Genomic DNA, 20,985 nt, shown 5'->3' on the forward strand with positions numbered 1-20,985 from the left:
CAGAAAAAAATAACAAAAAAGGTAAAGATATGAAAAATTAAAGTGAGAGCAAATTTAGGGGATTTTTCTAGGGGGTTCCATTCTACAATTAATATTAATTTCCAGAAGAAAGAAAGTGAAAATCAAGGAGAGGAAATATGTAAGAAATTAGAAAATTTGCTGGGACTGGAGGATATTTCTGGGTATAAGGTCCCAGTGTACAAGCACAGGACAGTTGAACCAAGGCACAGTATTGTAAAATTTCAGTATGCCAGGAATAAAGAGAGAATTATAAAATATACCAATGAGAAAAGAGATAAGTCACATCAAATCATCAGGATTCAGAATGATACTGGACTTCTCAACAGCAATACTGGAACCCAGAAACAATGGAACAGTACCTTCAGAATTTTGAAGGAAAGGAAAATCTTCAAAGAATTTTACACCAGCCATACCAGCAAACAAATAACAGTACCTGAAAGTATTTTCAGACCTGCAAGGTCTGAATACAAACTTTCTCAAGGGCGTCTACAGGATTTCTTACAACAAAACTCTGGAGTGAGCCAAAGACAATGAAGATTCAAGCCGGGACAGATGCAAAGGGGTGTCAGCACGTTGACTTGCGCTTAGGCGCCATTGGAGCAGCAGTACAGAGGGTTTCCGGGTACTAGCACCGAGAAAAAAGATGGAACTGAGAGATTACCAATATGTCTGAACCCACTGAAGTGAGTTTTTACAGCTCTGTCAGAGAAGTTGACTATGACTTTGAGATAAAAAGAAGAAACAAAGGAGACAGAAACATGAGGTGATTAGCCCTAGCAAGATTAAAATGAGTCACATAAGAAAGGAAATGTAATCCAGCAGGAAATAATAAAAATCTCGATAATGTAAATGCTAGATACTGATTTGGCCAAAAATTGAGATAGAACTATATAGAGAATAGGAGAAGAACATGTGTGTACTTGGGGATGGAGGGGGCGGTTATAGTACAGAAGAGCTAAATCCTCATTTAATAGAAACTCAATCAATAATGTAAAGTCTGGAAAACAAAATCTATTAGAAATACAGACAGAAATATCAAACAACACAGGTTAAAGAGGTTGAAAGTGGTCGCACATGCGTTGTTACTTCTGTTTCGTTGCTGTAAATCTTACAGTACTGGTTGACTTTCAAAATTATGTACATAAATCATTTTGAAAAAATTAAAATTAGATTAAAATGAATGACTTTGGGTTGTTTGTATTGAAATAGAAGAGTCTTTATATTGTGATGTGAAAAAGCTAGATTAAGGAATAGACTATAAAATAATTGCCTTTTAGGAAATACATGCATGTGTGCGTATTATGTATGTGCCTGAGTACGTATAAAAAAGAAAAAAAACTTGAAATACACCAAAATGTTCACAATGGTTGTCCTGAAGGATTCCAAAAATTACTTCCATTTCTTTAAATCCTTCTGTATATTCGAGTATTTCATCATGAGTATGTAATATTTTACATATTATTCTAGAAAGTGGAGAGACTTGTTTTCATTTGGTTAGAAGAAAATATCTTTAAGTATTTCTGTTGTTAGAAAAATAAGCTGCCATGTTTGAACGGTATATGAATTTATTATTTTTCTTACGTGCTTCTTATCCATTTGTTAAACCAACAGCTTGTCAAACAGCTTCATCTTTACTGCTTGAATACGTTTATCCAGTCCCGGGCACTGAGTGTTGAATTTCCAGAAATGATGTCTGAGGTTATTGCCGCCCAGTTACCCAAGATCTTGGCAGGGATGGTGAAACCTCTTCTCTTTCATAAAAAGTGAATGCCGTTTTTAATCTTTAAAAAATTTAATTTTGTGGTATGTCTGTTTTTGTTTTCGTCAGGATTATGAGGTCTTGAGTTTTTAAAATATTCTTCTCAAAGCCTTACATTTATAACATATCGTACTGTGTACATTTCAGAGAAAAATTGTGAGGTTTTAGTTTTTTCCTTTATAAAGCATAACTTGAATTTTTAATGTTTCTGTGTAACCATATTTTCGTTAAGAGTTTACAAGATTGGAAAAGTATTAGGTTGATTGCTAAAGTTAATATTAACCGTATCATTTCATTACCATTTAGGTGAGATTTTAAACTTTCACATCTAACAAATCTACTTTAGAGGAAAAAAAAAATCTTAACACATAAAAATAAAAAGCTATTATTATGTGCTCTTTCTATGTAGTTCCCTTTGTCTCCCTGATAATATTTACAAAACAGAAACCTTAAGATGGTATGCAGAATTTTGTCTACATGAGTGTATGTACATTTTTGCAAGGAGGAAATTTTATAACCTTCATCAGATTTTTCCAAAAAGTTTTTAATGCAAAAAATATTTTAGAAAAGAGTTAAAAATTTTTGAAATAGATTGAAGCTCCTCAAGCTAGGAAAACCAGCTCATATGTTAAGACTGTTTCCCAGATTGGAAACACAAACCTCTAAGGAAGTTATTAAGTAAAGCCATGTTATTATAAGAGAATTATGGGTTTTGTAGTTTTTTACTAACCTGTTTGGGGAATTGTCCTCTAATAAGGTATTTCGAATAGAAATAGGAAGTCAGAAGAGCCCCTAACATCTAGGGCGTGTGGAAAGCACTTCACCTTACTGAGTCTCTGTTTCCTTACCTTTAACACTGGGGTCTTGTAACTTTCCTGCAGAATGTTCCTTTTGGTCCGAGATAATGGACAAATCACAGGTTGAAAGTTTTTGAGTGACTCGGATCCAATTCTAAGGAAATACTAGATACTGGCTAACAATAATACAGCCAATTACAGTAATGTAATTACAGAAACACACAATTCACATTGCTATATGAGCTGAAAGTACTCCTTTAGGAGACAGATAAGAGTTCTTTTCGAAGGTATCACTGGAGATCCATTTTTTTAAAAAATATATGTATATATCTGTATATACATATACACATACACACATATGGAACAAGAAGAAACACTAATAAAATTCAATCAAAACCAATCACTTTTTTTCTGGATAAAATAATTGATACCAATTTTAGACATATATGTATATATACATACAATTTTTAACAGCTCAGAGAAGCTAGTAGACCTAGTTCTTTTTTGAAATTTCTTTAAAATTGGACATTACCTTACAAATAAAACATACCACCTTATGAAGATTAATAGTTGTTAATGAGAACATCAAAGTAACTTTGAAAACAAAATAGAAGATGCTGACTGAAGTCTCTGATTTCTTAATGCATTTTTAATGACCTATTTTCTTCAACGATAAATACTGGCAGTTTACCAAGGGACAATAACATCGACTAATCTTAGTACTGATATGATCTTAAAAACAAGGTAAAATAATTTCATCTGATCAGAAAATTGGCATGATAATATTACCATAACTGTTTCTTACCAATAACTCCTTCAGTTTACAAAATGAATTAGCTATGGAGTATCTATAAATAGTGAATCCTTGCAAGGCATTTGAAACAGGGATTAAGACAAGCCCCAACCAGGGTTCTTTAGGTCTACTTGGCAAATATAATAGGAAGTGTACAAATTTTATGCTGCTTGGTTATAACATTCAATAGGAGTTAGACCCAAGTTTTCCAAATAGTCTGAACATTAGTATAAAAATGGGCTCTTCCTAGTCTGTCTATCTACATGTCTTTGTCTGTGGATACATAGATTACAATAGACTGTTGACTGCTGTTTAGTCCTTGAAAGTCTTAAACACACATTCTCTTTCCATTCTCCGGGCCAAAGTGACTTTCCCAAAGAGGATCTAATTTTGCCTTTCCTCGCTTGAAAATGCTCGCTGACATCCAGCCACCTGTGGCAGTGTTTCTCAACTTTAGCTGCACATTAGCATCTCAAAGTGACCTGTCTGAAAATACTTTTTCCTCGGCTGCATCCTCAGAGATGATGATTTAATTGGTCCACTCTTACTAGGCAGGCGCACAGCAGTACTTTGAAATGGTGTTGAAGCACCAGTTCCTGTAACTTTTACTCTCTTTATCCTCACTGTCCTACATGCATCTTATGTTCCAGCCACACAGATCTTTTTGCCATCACATCTTCTGCCTGAATCTCCCCCTTTGATAACAGTCCGATCTCAACTTTCAAGACTCAGCCAAACATCACTTCCGTCACGTCTTTCCTGCATCTTCCAGACAGTGATTTGCTGCCTTCTGAGGTTCCCCGGGTACTTTGTGCGCATCTGTGTCATTCCGCAGTTCTTGCTCTACTGCTGGCCTGAGAGCCACTTTGAGGTAGGACAGCAGCGTCATTACTCGGCTGGGAGGTGAATGACATGTTCCCTGGGTTTGGTGTCGCCATGACTTTCTAGCTTTCTTTTGTGACATCAGGACATGTCTCTGTATGCGTGACTTTATTCCTTTCTCTTCCCGTAGTTCCTGTGTTTATCTCTGTAAATTTTCCACCTTTTCTTCCTACTTTGTGGGATCTCTCCTTGTACTGACTAGAACATAGGAGAATACAAGTACAATTTTTTTTATTAAGAACATGGCGAGAGGGTAATAGCTCAGTGGTAGACCACGTGCTTAGTGTGCTGGGTTCAATCCCCAGTGCCTCCATTAAAAAAAAAAACAAAACAAAAGAAGAACATATTTTATGCTCCCTGTTCTAAATCTTAAAACTGAATGTAGTATTATTTCCCTCCCTAAGAAGAATTCCACAAATGCAATTGTTTTATATTTAAGTAGTACTAAATTGTTTTGTATTATAAAACTCAGTTTACAAATTTTCCTCATCTCTGATTTCATTCAATAAATATTTACTGAGTAGCTGCTATTAGCATAAGAAAATGTAGATGTCTAAATACTAGGATTTAATATTTCACACTAAGGTTTAAAAAATGAAAGAGAATTTTAAAAAGCTTTTGGAAAAGAACATGACATAACCAAATGGAAGGTATCTAGCCTGTAAATCTTGTCCTCTGCGAATTCCTGCCTGCTAATGTCTCCATTCCTGTGTAGTCATCATAACCTTTATCTTAATTTTACAGGTCATGTTCTTTCTGGTGGCTCTAAAGTGAAATTAAATCATAAGAAGACAGGTTATATATCAGAAAATACTTGAAGGCTCCTGAAATAGTTGACTGAGTTAATAAAAATATTTCCCTTAAAAAGATTTGGGAAGTCATTTGAGCCTAAAGCAATTATACATCTGATGCCAGTTGTTACATAACAATTGTGTGTTTATTAAAAAGCATGGCACGTTTAAATTAGGCAGTACTATTATTTTTCACATTTAACATTAAAATAAGTTTTGTTGCTACACAGATAATAGGCAAGTATGATAGGCAATATGTTTTCTGCGAAAACAGTGCCTTTCAGGTAGCCACAGCAGGTGAACCTGTGGCTTCTAAATTATCCACAGCTACAGTGATAGATGTGACAATGGGCACTGTGCAGAGAGCCGGTCCAGGCTGCCCTCCTCTCCTCTGCCTTTTACTACCTGGATGAGCTGAGCAAGTCATCAGCCTCTCTGATGAAACCTTCCTTTGTTTTGCAATTACTAGAAATGAAGACGAAAAAGTATACAGGTGTTCAGAAGTAGCAACTGCTATTATTATGTTTTCATTAAGCCACAGTTCTGGGTATGCTTTTATCAAATTAATCTGGTACATTCTATAGTGAAACCAAGGAATCTAGAAAATGTGGTTGCTTTATTGCTATATCTATGGACATATGAATATTTGATGTATTGGACTTGAAATCAGAGTTTGAAGTATTCAATTAACTTCTTCCCCTGAAAAAAAATGTAGTCTTTTGGGTTTAGGGCCTGCCTTATCAAAAATCTAAAGAGTTTATCACCCTTTCATTATAATATTAAGAATAATGGTACTGATTGTAACCTTTTTAAAAAAGTATTTCTTTAAAATATAGAGAGCTTAACTAAGACACAGCCCTTTCAAAAACCTATACTATATACTACATACTCAGATTATGTTTACTATGGTAATAATCCTTCAAAAGGGAACAGTAGGTCTAGAAATCATGATGAAGCGATCAACGCCAGAAATAACATTCCTGTTCTTGAGGCTATGATACAAAACACGCCGAAAAGATCTTCATGTCTGCCTTGATCTTGCATTCTCTGGTGAGATAACTGTTAAATTTCTGGAGTTTTTTCTGTGAATACCTGAGCAATTTCTCTCCTGTACGCTTACCCTTTACACACCAGATTCCAAGATAGAACATGAATCCTTTTAAACGATCTCCAGAGGGTTGTGCTTAAGCACTCAAAACTCAAAAAAAATTTTTTTTTCTTCAGATTTAAAGATAACCCATTTTTGTGTTGAAGAACTCAGCAACCATGTCTCCACTGATCGAGTTACATGGACAAGCAGACAACCCAAGAAAGGGCATAACTTTCTTTTCCTCAAAGTATGCTTTTTAAATAACCATTGGATATGGGGAATTTCACCTCTCTTAAAAGTTTAAAGGAAATATGTAGCCAGATAATCTCACAAGTTTGCCAAGTCTAAAATTGCTTATCCACTCTAGACTAAGTCACACAATGATTTTAATGAAGAGCATGTCACTTCTGTGGTTTCATTGTTTTCCTTACTCAGAGTTTGGCGAAAAAGACAGTGTCTGTCTCCACTTACCATCTGTTATCTATTTAATGCACCGTTATTCCACACTCCCTGGTCCTTATCAAATCCAAAAGTTGAATACAAAGCAGTAAAAGTAAATGACTTCTCACTTCATACTGTGGAGTCCAACCCCACCTGGATTGGTCTACATTCATAATATGAATCCAGAATAGGTACTGGGCCTAGATAATTCCATTCAGGTTGGACCACATCCCTGTTTAAGCTCAATCTATCAGTTACCTGGGGCCAATAAAACCTGTACCTCCAGAGTTAGGTCGGAAACAGTGTGGTCTTAAAAAATTGGAAGAAAAAAAAAAGCCAAGAGTAGTTTTCTGTAGTGATTTGTCCTCCCTGTCGTTGGAGAAGATTTGAGGACTCGGGGGGCACTGGTAAATAGCAGTTCACAGTAGCAGGGATTTAATGTGGGCGTTATCTAACTAGCCTGTAGCCGAAGCAAGGGAGAACATGGAGGGATCCGTTCCCCTTCTCGGAGCTGATCCCATTCCAAGGCAATGCTCCGGGCATGTGCCGGGAGGCTGCGCCCAGCCTTGTCCACAGCCTTATGCAGCTGTGGAGTTTGGAAGAGCATTGCAGGACTGCTGGATTAGTCCCAGAATGTCAACCTCATTTTCAGTTTACTGGCTCTTGTTGCTTTATGTCACGCTGACCTTACTGTTAAACATGCGTTTGTTTGCTTTTGTTCCCCTCATGGAGAGATGGGGAAAGCATTACTTTTAGCCAGTTGAAAGCTCCAACTGACAAAGGACTTTCAGAGAAATGTGAATTAAGCAGCTAAGAAAGCTTACCCTGTCCATTGCTTTAAATAAAATTAAATTATTAACTCTGCAGTGGTATCAGTACCATTCAAATATTCATATATATATGAATGTTGACCATGGCTGACATTCATATATATATGAATATTTGAATGGTACTGTGGATAGTTGTTAGGGCATACACTGCATAGCTTCATTTTTATAATCTTTTGAAATTGCTCTTAATACATCAAATCCTGATATATCCAATTTACCAAACATGACTTACTTCTAAATGAAACCTACTTTAATGTTTTCTTCAGTTAATTAAATATAAAACTTAACATCTCTTTTTCTATGAAGTTCACTTACCTGTGAGGGGCTTTTAAGTGGTGGTTATGAATTGTCTGTTGAACATGGTGATTTAAAACCTTTTGCCTTTAAAGATCCCTTTTACTAACCCCCCCCCTCAGAAAAAGCTTCTATTTTAAAGTATCTCCCCACCAAGTATAAAGTATTCCTATTAAGAACTAGTTGTTTTGTTTTCTTCATATTTTATTATTCAAAGACGTATTCACTAGAGTTGCTGACCAGCCTAATGTCCACACTGATTTCATGGGTGTTTTGTGCAGCATTAACTTGGTAAATTAAAAATTGTGTTTTTTTAATATATAGTAGCAAAATAATCAATGGACACCTATCCTAGCTTTCTCCAAGGGCTTTAGAATTCATGAGAAACATGAAAAGTTTTGTGTAGAGTTAATATGAACATACCATTTTCTTGTCAAAACAGAAAAACGCAACTCTGCTTTTTCTCCATAGGGCAAAAACACTGTCCAGAATTTACTTAAAATAATCCTATATTTGATATAACTGGGAGTAGAAAGAGGTATTCACATGGCAGTCTTTAGAATTCATCTCTTTACCCAATTAAGTATCTTTTTATGACCTGAGTAATATGTGCATTTTAACTTTTTCCGATAGATGCATGTTCACAAGAAAAATCAGAGCAGTTTTTTTAAAAAAGCTTTTCATTGAAATTTGGGGAAAAAAGAAGAAAAAATATAAAACTTCTTTGTACTTTGCAAGCAGTAAATATGACTTAAAAGAATGAAATGGAGAACTCCTCTAAACAGTAGCTTAAATGTTTTCGCCTTGATTACTGACCTGTCATGCTGATGATAGAAGACATGAGTGATTGTCTACAATGATAAGAATGCTGTTATCACTCACTATCCAAGTATAGAAAACATAAATGTGCTCAGAAGCTTGCTTTTTGCTTTTTAAGAAAGGTCTCCATTTTCTAATTTCAGGCTACCTGGAGGAAAAAAATCCCTGATCTCTTAAGTCTTTGTTTAGCTGTCAGTAAGGTGTCTTAACAGTTAAAAAACAGGGAGAGAAAGGAGAAGGGAGAGAGAGACAGAAAGAGGAGGGGGGAGCAGAGGGGGAGGGAGGGAGGGAGAGAGGAGGGAAGGAAGGAGGGAGGGAAACAATGAGAACCAAATTATCCATTTCAACTTGGAAACTACAAAATTTTGTTAATAATTTACATCAACATAAAGTAGCCAACTCTCATTTGTCTATGTTAACAGAAGTAGGGGGAAAGCCCTGAAATACAAAAACAAAAAATTGGGGGATTTTTTGCAAAGTTGAAAAGTCTTGCTTTAGGAGTCATTTTTTACATGTATCTTTTTTAGGAGTAATTTTATTCTTCAGCAACTAGTTACAAAGCAGTTTTTTTTTGTATGTCAGTCATTCCGCCAGGTTGCGAAGATAACCAGTGGATACATTAGACAGCATCCCTGCCTTCTCTGAACTTGCAGTGTGGTGGAGACTAGAGGCAGGCAAATAGGTAGTTACAATACTGTATGTTGACTGTCACAGTAGAGGAAGTACAGGGAGCTGCTGGCGCACCGAGCTTGACTTTAGGAGTGGGCAAAGGCCTCTTGGATCTGGAAGTGGTTTGGGAATTAGCCGAGCACACAGAATCAGAAGATGCCAAAGGCAGGGAGAGACGTGTATTCCAAGCAGGAGGTACCAGCCCTTGCACAGACCTGATGGTGCTGATGGTGAGAGAGAGTATGGTGTGGGGAGTGATGATGACGCTGAGGGAGAAAACAAGGTCCAGGTCATTAATGGTCTTGTACACCATGTTAAATTGTGCAGTTGTGATTCTTTTGTAAGGAGGAGGGCAGCATAGTTCAGATTGGTACATGAGAAAACTCGCCCTTAACTGTACTATGGAGAACAGAGTTGAGGATGGCTAATCCTGGAGGCAGAGAGAACATTTTTCAGGAAGTTGCAGTATTCTGATGGAAAACGATGGTCATAAGCATAAAGAGTTGGAGGTGTTCATTACCGCCTCCCTAGTTTTCCAGAGGTTTTAAAAAACATAAAAGTATTGACAAAACTTACAGAAATAGGTGAAATAAGTCATATGAACTGTCAAACACAAGACTGGATGTCTGTTCCGCTGCTCTGTTGAAATTTCAAATCTTTTCATCAAGAAAGACAATAAAAACTAAGAAACTTAGTTTACCAAGTTCTAGAATCCTGTCTATTCAAAACAGTCTCTACTCGTCTATCAACATGCTCACCTTTGCATGTCTGTCAAATGTCAATATCCTGGTTTTTGCACAAAGATAAGACTAGAGCAGCTTAAGAATCAGCAAATGGGGAAAAGAGGAGACTGAGCTGTATTAAACTAATTTAAAAAATAGGCACATCTTTTGTGTAGCTCCTTCTTCAGATGTCATTATCAAGCATAATTATAAAAAAAATGGTAACACAAAAAAGCGCCTAGTTCTCTGTAAGGAGTCTTGACTTCATGATGTCTTCTTCACAAAGACTTCTTCACGACTTCTTCATGACTTCTTCCCAGAGCAGTGGGGATTTGAGGAAGGAGGGCTGGAGAGTGATACAATCGGGAGCAAACTTGGCAGCTGAGAGTAATTTATCCATTGCTTTTAGTTTCAAAGAGCCTTATTTTAAACTACCTCATTCATTTCCATCAAGGGCGGTTCCTCCTTTTCACTTCCACTATCCAGTGACAGCTGTGACGAGGATGATGCTTATGCGCAGGCAGCGGGGGTGGGGAGGGGTCGTCTTCCTCCTGGTCCTCACTGGCCAGTCCCCTCGCCATGCTTGGTCATAAGAGCCCATTATCACCTCCTGTTTAAACCGTTGGCTCATGAACGTGGTTCTCTCTTCTCCAGTACTGCAAGGTCCTGTCACTTGTCTGACTTTATATCTTCCATGCCTTGTTGGCTCAGCATATCCTTCTTAAGCCAAGCTGCTTTTCCAGCCTGGCCTCTGTGTGTGGTCACCTTGCCCGTTCAGGAGAGCCATGGCTCACTACTGCCTGCTAAGCCCCCACCCAGCTGGTACCATACTGAGTCCAGGCTTCTCGGAGATGCTTGTAGACTTTACAGCTGTGCGTAAAAGCCGCAGATTTCTTGGACTTCCCCTTGCTTGCCTGGATGTTCTGTTGCCCATCTCACTTCCTTCAAAACTGGGATGCTGTCATCTGACCTTACCCTTCCTTCTTCTGAATCACGGATCACGGAAGCCTCTTACTTCCTCTTCCTCACTGTTGGAGGTTTGCCCTGGGTCTTAGATGGAGTTCTCTTCACCTATTCTTAGTAACTCTCTCTGTTTGAGTCCACTTCTTGAAGAGATCTTTGAGATTAAGATCTTTTGTTTTCCTCTTGAGAAAGCCCCATTCTCCAGATGCGTCTTGCTCTAGATCAAAGACCAGTTGTGGCAGTCAGAAGCTGAGTGTCAACTTCCTTTAAGCCTTTCTGCTGTAACAATTCGAATTCTTCTTGAAGCAACGTGGCTACTTCTAACTGACGAGGAAAGGGTCCGGTGCCAAAAAGAAAAACACAAGATTAATATATTTTAATAAGAATATTCTTTGGATGTGCTTTGGGAATTTCATACAAGGTTTTCCATCAAGAAGTTGAGACTCGCCTTCCCTCTGTGTAAGCCTAACCATTCTCGTACTGGCTGGTAACGTGCAAAGCTGTAAAACTTAGGGGATAGTGGACTCATCACAGCGTCCTCGCAGACTCATTTTCAATCTGATGCTTTGTACTCTGCCTGAAATATTTAGCAGACTTCTTTGCATATGGTAGGTTTTTACATTTTGTTACATTGCAATTGATGAAATAGTCAGTTACCCTTTCTATTCCTTGTAAGTAAAACTAGTAACAGTATTTGCAGGAGATGCAGGAACTCATCACTTCTCTCTCTCATGACCCAAACACCTTTTGCTTCCCATTGCTGCTCCTCTCATTTGAGTAAAATAGTCAGGCGCTAAGTGAATACACCATCATTACGCTTTTAAAGATATTTAGCCCCTGTGTACTTGAGTCCAGTTTCATATACGTAGCTCCTCATTTTTAAGCAGAGAACAGTATTTGAAAGTACTTTAGAAATTTATCTGAGGTTTTTGCACAGGAGGTGAGACCCTCCGTCTGTGCATGCCTGGCCCTGGGTCCCTGGTGATGATGGTCGGGTAACAGATGCAAAGCTGTAAAAATTGGGTGAGTGGGCGCCTGACAACATCACTGTATTACTTATTTTCAATCTAATGTTCAGAGTCCCACCTCTGTTTTTAAACTAAAAGTAGGCTTCATGGGAAGTATTTTGTGATTCACGTGAAAAAACAGTCTGCTCCACTTGACAGCTGTCTGATGCTAAATTGGCTGATGGTTTGAAACGAATCATCTTCAAATAATATGTTTCTTAAAAACAATTTATCACTAATTCTTATTATTCTTATTCCTACTTTGTGTGATAATACAGAATAAATACTTCTATATATTTATTAATGAATTAGAGCTCCCCAAACCTTAATACAATTATATACAATCATCAGTGCATTCTTTTGCATCTGTCACTTTACATTTATAACCAACATTTCAGTTTGTACGGTAGTGTACATGGCATAAGGTGAGATTCCAACATGGATGGTTGGCATTTTATAGACAGTATCCTTGGCTGGGTGTACATTTTAACAAAGCGAGGACTGATTTTCAGACAATTAAACAGAATCCAACTAGTTGTTGGTGAAGACAAAATACACTCAAGTGTTAGACATAATGCAGTGTTTTGGTTACTCCTGCTGACAAAGTAAAAGTTTTGGTTTTTGTTATACAAATATTATCAATTTTCATACGAAATTTAATGCACTTAACATTAAGGTGAAAGAGAATGTAATCTAATTGTTAACAAAGTGTTTCAGACTATTACTGTGCATTGGTTTCATTACTATAAATACAATTTAATACTGGAAATATGCAAATATGCTCCTTTAGTAAAAAAATAAGTGCCTAGAGTATAAAAGGAGCCATACTCAGCCTTTGGAGATACAAAGAGTAGAAGAGCTTTTTTACTTTTAAGTTCCAGGTGATAAGCTGTCAGGTACCGTTTGAAACGTCAACATAATTTTTTTCTTACTCGCTCACATACATTTGGAGTAGACTGGAGAAACCAGAAAGTTTTAACTGAATTATTTGTCCATGAGCATGTTCCTATAACATCAAAAAAGATTTCATCATCTCTTCTAACACTGTATTTTATTTTTGAATTAAACATGTCTCGATATTCAGATTCACAAACTTAAGTGATGTTGAGAAACTTCATATTTGTCTATAAAATAATATGCTATATTTTTTGTAAATATCTGATTTTGGTGGTTGATGGGGTTTCTAATTTACATTTAACTCCTTAATGAGTAAAGAGAAAACATGGTAAATGGCCGTGAGTGTAAATGCATGTGGAACTCTGTTCTCTGGTGTCAGAGTCACGATTAGAAGCTAAAGCAGAGATACTCAACCTACTTTTTTTTTTTAAAGCAGCATTTTATTTAAATGGTAGAATAATAGATTATCTGATCAGAAGAGGTCAAATTTTATCTTGTAAATGACCTATTTCAAACAAATAGAATATCTTAACTTTATAAAATGCAGAGATCTGTGATTTGTGAGCAGTTGGGAATTCGTAAAGTTTAAACAACTTTGAAAAAGCAAACCATTTTCGTGCCTGAATTAAATCAGCTGCCCATAACGATGCCGTGATACACAGTGAGGTTTGGCATAGTACTGAAGATCGCGTGTTCTGGAGCAAAACCATCTCAGTCTGAGTCCAGGCTGCACCATTTGCTAACTCCTGCTGCTCTGCCTCAGCTTCCTTCTTGTAGTGTCTCTCTCGTAGGGTGTTCTGAGGAGTCACTGAGTTAGTATGAAGTACTTAGAGTGGTGTCTGGCATAGCACACACTTTCTAGGTGTTTTGTCCAACGTAAGTGGCTTTTTCTTTAATAGATGATTAAGGGTACAGAGGGCATTTAGATTTTTATCTTACATAAACTCAATAGCAGCAGTAATTTTTAGTTTTTTAGGTCATGTGAAATTCAGTAGCATCATATTGCTCGAAGTAAATTTTTTTCAGCAAATGAGACTAAGGGTGGACCATTACAAGTGAACAGTGACCAGGTATCAATCAATAAAATAACCAGTTCTAAGTAGCCACAATTCTCCAATTCCTGTACCTGAGACAGTTTCCATTTAAGGGAGCTTGGACTAACCAAATCTGTATCATTTTTGTGCAACTAGACTGACAGCCTGTCTCCCTCTCCGCAATAAATTTCCCCAATACGTTGGAAAAGAAAGAACTTCTGAATCTATTACATATGCTTAATAAAACAGTAATATTAGAAAATCTATTTATAAAATAGATTTAACTTTAAATTATAAATCTAAAATGTTATTCCTTTGGCATGCAAGGACTTCAATATTATTTACATCTCAGAAATTACTATGGAACCAAAAAGAAAGCTCCTTATTTTGAGAAATACTATTTTGTTCTTGTCCTGTTACATGAACATTCTAAAAATTTTAAATATTCCATTTTTTTCCAAATAAAACTCGAGCCAGATTTGTGAATGAAATATGTTTAAAGGAGAATAAAATAAAGTCCAGCATTACCAGCTCTTACCATTGTACGTGGTAAGGTGGGTACTGTATTTCTTGACGCGCCTAGTGTATTTTTCTTTCCTATGGCAGAAGCCAACTGTCATTTATTTTCATTGATTTTGCACATTTTAAGATGCATAAAACCAGGATGCAACTTATAATTCATGTGATCTTACAATGGCATCAGCCAAGTCTTGTGAAGACCTTCCCTTGACACCTCCTCATAAGATCAGAAAACATCCCTAGCGTCGATGAAACACAGTGTGTGTGTCTATTCATCCTTCATTCATAGAATTGCACTTCTTTTAATCTGTGTTAATATTAATTCCTATTTATCTTAGACCAGTAATAAACATGCATTCAATAAACATTACAGTTTTTTTTAGCTGTCACTTATTTGCAGAGCTGCTATGCACCAGACCTTGTACTAGAGAGGAGCTTTATGTATATTATCTCTAGCTTTTACAGTAATCTTTGCAAGTTCCCTTTCACAGAAGAGGAAATAGAGGTTCAGAGGAGTTCATTACATTTGAAAACAATTTCTTGCCCTATTGCTCTTCCAGAAAGGAAAGGAGATTCTGTCACATTTTTCCAAATGAATTTTCCCAGCATACATATTAAATCTTTTGTAATAGTTTTTATTTGAGAAATGAAGAAACTTAAAATAATCCTTATTAACAGACGTGCTGTGCTGTCTGTTTAAGCCTCATCAAGGTGCATTGGTTTTGGAATTCTTAATAAAACTATGAAAAGCTTCTGGGGGGGGGGGAGTCAGTTTTCTGGGGAAACCAAAATATAAATAGCACCAATTTCCCAACACCACAGCCTCTCCTAAGGAATCCATCAAATATCAAAAGAAATTCAACTTCCCCCTTAGTAAATTTATAACTAAGTATTTGAGTCAGATTTAATTACTGGAAATACACACACACACACACACACACACACACGTATATATATATATATATATATATATATATATATATATATATATATATATATGGAGAGAGAGACACATACACAACATTTTTGTGCAAGCAATTAATTGACCTGATCTGTGCAATTGTAAAAACAGTTATCTTTGTTGACAGGGAAATCACTTTGGATTAAACAGTTAGCTGATAACTTCTAGGTCTATAAAAATTTCCGTAATGCAGTGCCTTTTGATATATACACATCTTAAAGAAAATGCATCTTAAATTCCTACTCAGAGTGAAATTAGGCAACATTACATAAAGAATGATAAATATATCATCTTTGAAAGTCAAAGTTTCTCTGATTTGTAGCCTCAGGGTGGCTCCAAGTGCCTTGGTAAAGAGTGTTTTTTTAATGGTTGGAAATTTGAGGAAAAATTCACATTCTCAGTATTTCCATTATTATATTTACTGAATGGTTCTGATAAAATCAATGCTTTAGTGCCTGTCCTATTTCCAATATCTTTATATTTATGTTTTAATCCCTATGTACCAGAAGGTTAAGATAAATAATCATCTAATATTTAGTTAAAGGTAAGACAGAGACACAAGGTATTTCTGTTGAAAAATAGTCAAAGTTGGGCCATGCGCTGGACATAGAGAAAAATATGGTAAATATAAAATTATTAATATTTAAATATTGAAATTAATTTTTCCTTAATTTATTAAAACAGTTTTAGCAGAACTGCACAGTGAAATTTTTCCTTTAAATAAGATTTAAGTCAGACTAACCTGGATCATATAGAAGAGAGGAAATGTTTTTATTTGTTAGGTGTATTTTGATCTTCACAAATCTTACACATTTCCTGATAATGACAATGATTCAAAGATGTACAGTTCTTTAAAAAAAAAATGCATTGTTCTTGCTGAAACATTACAAAGTCAAGAATAATTTATCAAAGGAAAGAATTATTTTAAGAACTTGGGTTGATTCCAAAAACTTGTTAGATTTTTGTGAAAATTCTTCTAATTTACAAACCATTATTACAATTATTCAAGTTCCTACATGATATTTACATTACTGAAATTATGCATAGCAAGAAAAACATATTATCTAAATTCCCACAAAGTGTGAGAAAATATAGAATAATGTGAAAAATCTATAAATTATGCAACAAAATTAAGCGGGGGGGGGACGACTAATGTGTAATATTCACACTAGTTTAGCCAGAATATTTGCATTTAGCTTGGTCAGATTTCTGAGTTTTGGTGGAAGTGTTTGTTGTTTATTTATTTATTAAAAGATAATTACCACTAAGAATCTCTAAAAAATAAAAATCAGTAATGGCCTGGCTGATAAAAGGCCAAGGTGTAGAGGTTAAGAATGGAGGGAGGTAGTGAACCAGAATGTGCAAACCTGTGCATCTCCTAAACCGGAAGCCAAGCATCAATTTCAGGTTGTCGTTAATATCACACAAGTACATGTGAAAAACAAACAGCAATACTCCACTCACCTTTAAAAGATAGGTTTGTCACTTCCCTGAAATGTAACGCTTTGTGATCTTAGTAATCTGTCTTCAGTTCTCTGAACCTCGATGTCTTCACCTGTCTAGCATAGAATATTTCAACAAAGAGCTTTGCTTTTAAATGAGAGAGTGCCTATTAAATTCCTTTGCACACTATAAAACACTCTACAGACATTTTTTCTAATAGGTAAGCACATGTTAAAAATCTTTAATGGTTACAACATATATTCTAGGGTATAGGTAATTAATGTTCATAAATTAATCTTGGTGACCAAACAAATATATTTTTAATAACCCAAACATAGTGAACTTACTGATATAGCTACTCATTTGTTGAAAAGCCATGAAAAATGATAACCCTCCCCCTGCAAGTTAGAATGCTGATCTGGCAAAGCAGCACAGGAGAGAAGGCAGTTTGCACGGCAGCCCATCTGGAGGAAGGGAACCCGTGTCCTTTGAGGACTAGCAGCCTGCTCAGCTCTCCTGTGCAGCTTGAGAGCTTACTGTCTGCGTAGACCATGCTCTCTGACGGGAGATCGCGGAGGGGCTGCTTCTTGAAAAAAAAAACATGTCATAAATAGTTTGCACATCCCCGTGAACTTTTCCTCCTTCCAAATATAGAGTCATACTTATGACTGTGCCTTCACTTTAAAGCACATTTTATGAAAATAAAATCTTTTCATGTTTAAAGTTCATGTATTCTTAAAAAAAAAAATCTCTACAAGTAGCTCAGTTAATAAGAGTTTTTTCTGAACACCAAGTATGTTTTTGTAGTGGGGAAACCGGCCTAAGTAGAGGTGATCTGGGGACAGGAAGAGGTTATTGTTTATTCCTAAATTATCTGGTTTGGCTATCTCAAATTCTCGTCTGGTGGTTTATTTCACATTGTTACTGGAATTACAAAGTATACTCCTTCCCCAAACTAAGAAAATGCTGAACTTACATTCAGAGGCTGTTCATTTGTTACATCATTTTCAAATTTTTAACATCCTCGCATAGGATTAAGTTCCATAGACCATGTGGAGCTATAGTTCTTTAACTTACTGCAATCTCAAGTTATCTCTGCTTCAGCAGGGCTGATACTGAAATTATTCTGGGATAAAGAGATGTCTGTTCCTAACTCCGCATGCATGCACACATGAGTGTAAGCTCATGTACACAGCAACCTAGAGAAAGATGTAGCAACGTCTCTCTTTCAAAAGACAGCAAAGGTTATCAACGCAGGCTGAAATAAAGGGGAAAGGGACTGGACGTTTGAAGGAAAAAACTTGTGTTCTAAACTGCACTCTGACACTTCTCACTGAGCTGATGTGAGCTACCTAACTGCTCTGAACCTCATTTTCCCTAGCTGAGAAATGAGGGCACTTGATAAAGATGTATCTCAAAAATTTTGGAATTTGTAGTACTAGTCACTTCATTTTAGACTCTTTAACTTGGTCTTGTCTTTATAGTGAAATCTGGACAACAGTAGTTCAATCTAACTTTTAACAGATTTTTAATTAATTTATTCTATACATTCCTAGTAGTTGTCTTGGTTTAATCTCATGCAGTTTGAACTTGAGTGTTTTCATTTAATTTCTGAAAAAGGAAAAAAATTACTCTCTCTTTATTTCCTACACATTTATCAATAATCTGAAGTAATTTATGATACAGAAATTTCCCAAAGTGATTTTTACCCTCTCAGGTCCAAAATTGGATAGCTGTAGTATATAACACTAATGAATCTTAAAATATTGGTCCTTGATTTGTGATGCTTTCAACCCTAATGTATTTTTTTCCCTGCATTAAAACTTATCCATTTTTTTCTGTACTCTGTTTTCAGTAAAGTTTAATTATCTTTGAAACAGCAATTTTTGTTCAATATGCAAAAGCAATTGTCCTTTTGTCTTTCCATCTCCTCTCTGCCCGTTCCCTTTCACAACACCTTAGTTCTGAAAAACAAATCATGTTTTCCATTATGCTTTCTTAAAAGTGAATTTAACATTACAATTCAAAATGTTAATTTGCATTTTAATTCTTCTCAGCTATATTGAGACAATTCTATTGTTATAACTGCCCCAAATAATAAGCAAATAATTTTGAACCATACCCTAAGGATAAATGGTTCAGACAGAAATGTGGGAGTCATTTTATTGGTTAAGCCAAAGTTAATTGTGAAATAATTTCAGCTGAAGATTTTAACACTGTGCATGATAAATGTAAAAATTAGTTATTTAAAAATCGTCTTCAAAGTATGTATTTCAGATTAATAGTGTCTTCTGTGTTAATTTGAAAGTCACTACGCTATAACTGTTCTCTGAATCAGTATATTTTTCTATATGGAATTTTTGAATGATATGAAAAGAACATGTATCTCTAGAGGATGTATAAGTTAATTCATCTTGTAATAAACAGAAATTTATCATATAAAACATTACTGTTGAAATGCATGGTTAGTGCTGATGTATTTTATTCAATTCCACACATCGAAGTCATTATTTTCACATTTCAAACATCACAATCTTGTATCTAAATTGATACCTCTTAGCCAGATATGTGCTGCACTTGAAATATCTTTTTGCTTATAAATAGTATATATTTCTTCCATTTTTTTTCCTCTCATTGTACTACTTAAGCTGATTTAAAATAAAAATGTGGTCAGAGAGTCATAAGGTGTTAGAGTTACACCAGCCTTTAAAAATCATCTACTCCATGGGTTCTTTGTAGTTCAAGGACTGGCTGTGAGGCATCTTAAATCCCAACACAGTCTGGGTACAATTCTCGTGTCCATGTGTACATGTGTTTTCCATTGCTTTCATTAACTTTTTAGAGGGCTCAGCAACCAAACAGCACATCAGGAAACAAGTCAATTCCATCACCTCATTTTACAAACAGAATCTGAGACTCAAGAGACTATGCAGCTCATCCAAGGTCACGGAGGGGTTGAACATGAGAGCTGGAGCCAGCCGCTGATTTGTAGTTTGACCACAGAACATTCTTGATCTGGCAGAACCCCCAACAGAAGTGGGTTATCAGCTGACATAGAGGCTAGTAAATTGTGGGCCCCCCTTAATTTTATTTACATAGAATTGAAGCAGTGAATTTAACCTCTCATTTCAGTTGGCACCACAATATGATTACACTACAGTAAGGCCATTATAATCTGTTATCCATATTTTATGCATTAAAATATGGATTTAAGAAATATTGAATTTCTCCTATTTCTGCAGATAAATGGAGGACACAATAGACGTCTATCATTCTATTTTCTCAATCAGAAAGCAATGACAGTAGGCGTTTCTGCTCCACTGATTATGATCTTTGATCTATTCAGTAGGAAATATGTGAAATCTTTAATTTTACTAGTTTTTCAAGCTCAAGAGAAATAAAATAAAAACAAAGTTCAGAATAAAGTTGAACAAAGATTTCATTAGTTCCAAAAATTTGTGTCTTATCTACATCGCTCATCACTAATTTATACATAACTCAGTGGGGTGATTCCAAATATAAAATGAATAGACAAATGATCTCTATAATATATCTTTTGTTTTGAAATATTTCAAATTGTGGTTTAGTAGGCCTGGAAGCAGGATGAAACTGCAGTATCTTCCAAAAGTGACCATGATTTAAAAAAAAAAAAAAGATGTAGGTTATCATCTAAATACTTGGTCCACTGATCTTTAAAATAGAATTCTATTTCAATGAATGAAGACCTAAAGTGGTTTACAATGATTGGAGGGAATGAAGTAGAAAATATGTATTCAGACCAATGAAGGACCTGAAAAATGACAGGAGGGAATGCCCCTCACTGTCCCCAACACAATATTCAACAGACATCAAGCTTGTATCACATGCTGTTCAAGAACCTAGAGGGTGGTCTAACTAGAAAGCAGTTCCCCCCCATAATTAAATCATGGTCTTATCAGAGCTGAAGAATGTTGCATGCATGATAAAAATGCAAGGACATTTAAGCCATATTATAAGTAAATCTTAAATCACAGGCTACAAGTGTAGTGTTGAAGTTTAGAGACAGAGGCTAGTGTAGCCCAAAGGAACCTAATCTGGAGATGAGTCTGTTGGGGTTGGATAGGTTGACAAAAAAGGGAAATAACAAATCATATAACTTCATATTATAAAAATAACAGTGAAGGGGGAGGGTGTCGCTCTGTGGTAGAGCACGTGCTTAGCACGCACGAGGTCCTTGGTTCAATCCCCAGTGCCTCCATTAAAAACAAAAAAAC

The 20,985-nt window shown here is 35.9% G+C and overlaps 1 protein-coding gene across 3 annotated transcripts in view; it reads left to right on the plus strand.

Annotated features, from left to right (window-relative positions):
* The window catches only part of PGR (progesterone receptor), a 90,811-nt gene extending 71,640 nt beyond the window's left edge, over positions 1-19,171 (plus strand). For 2 of the 3 annotated variants that reach the window (XM_032488261.1, XM_032488259.1), the window contains 2 exons: positions 1,633-1,784; positions 4,021-19,171. In XM_032488261.1, the coding sequence (XP_032344152.1) occupies positions 1,633-1,784; positions 4,021-4,057 (189 nt within the window). In that variant the 3' untranslated portion in view covers positions 4,058-19,171. Of the gene's footprint in view, positions 1-1,632 lie in introns of all 3 variants that reach the window. The other variant, XM_032488260.1, reaches the window with a different exon arrangement.
* The last annotated feature ends 1,814 nt before the right edge of the window (positions 19,172-20,985 follow it).

The sequence above is a fragment of the Camelus ferus genome, chromosome 10 (assembly GCF_009834535.1).
Source record: "Camelus ferus isolate YT-003-E chromosome 10, BCGSAC_Cfer_1.0, whole genome shotgun sequence".
Taxonomy (NCBI): Eukaryota; Metazoa; Chordata; class Mammalia; order Artiodactyla; family Camelidae; genus Camelus; species Camelus ferus.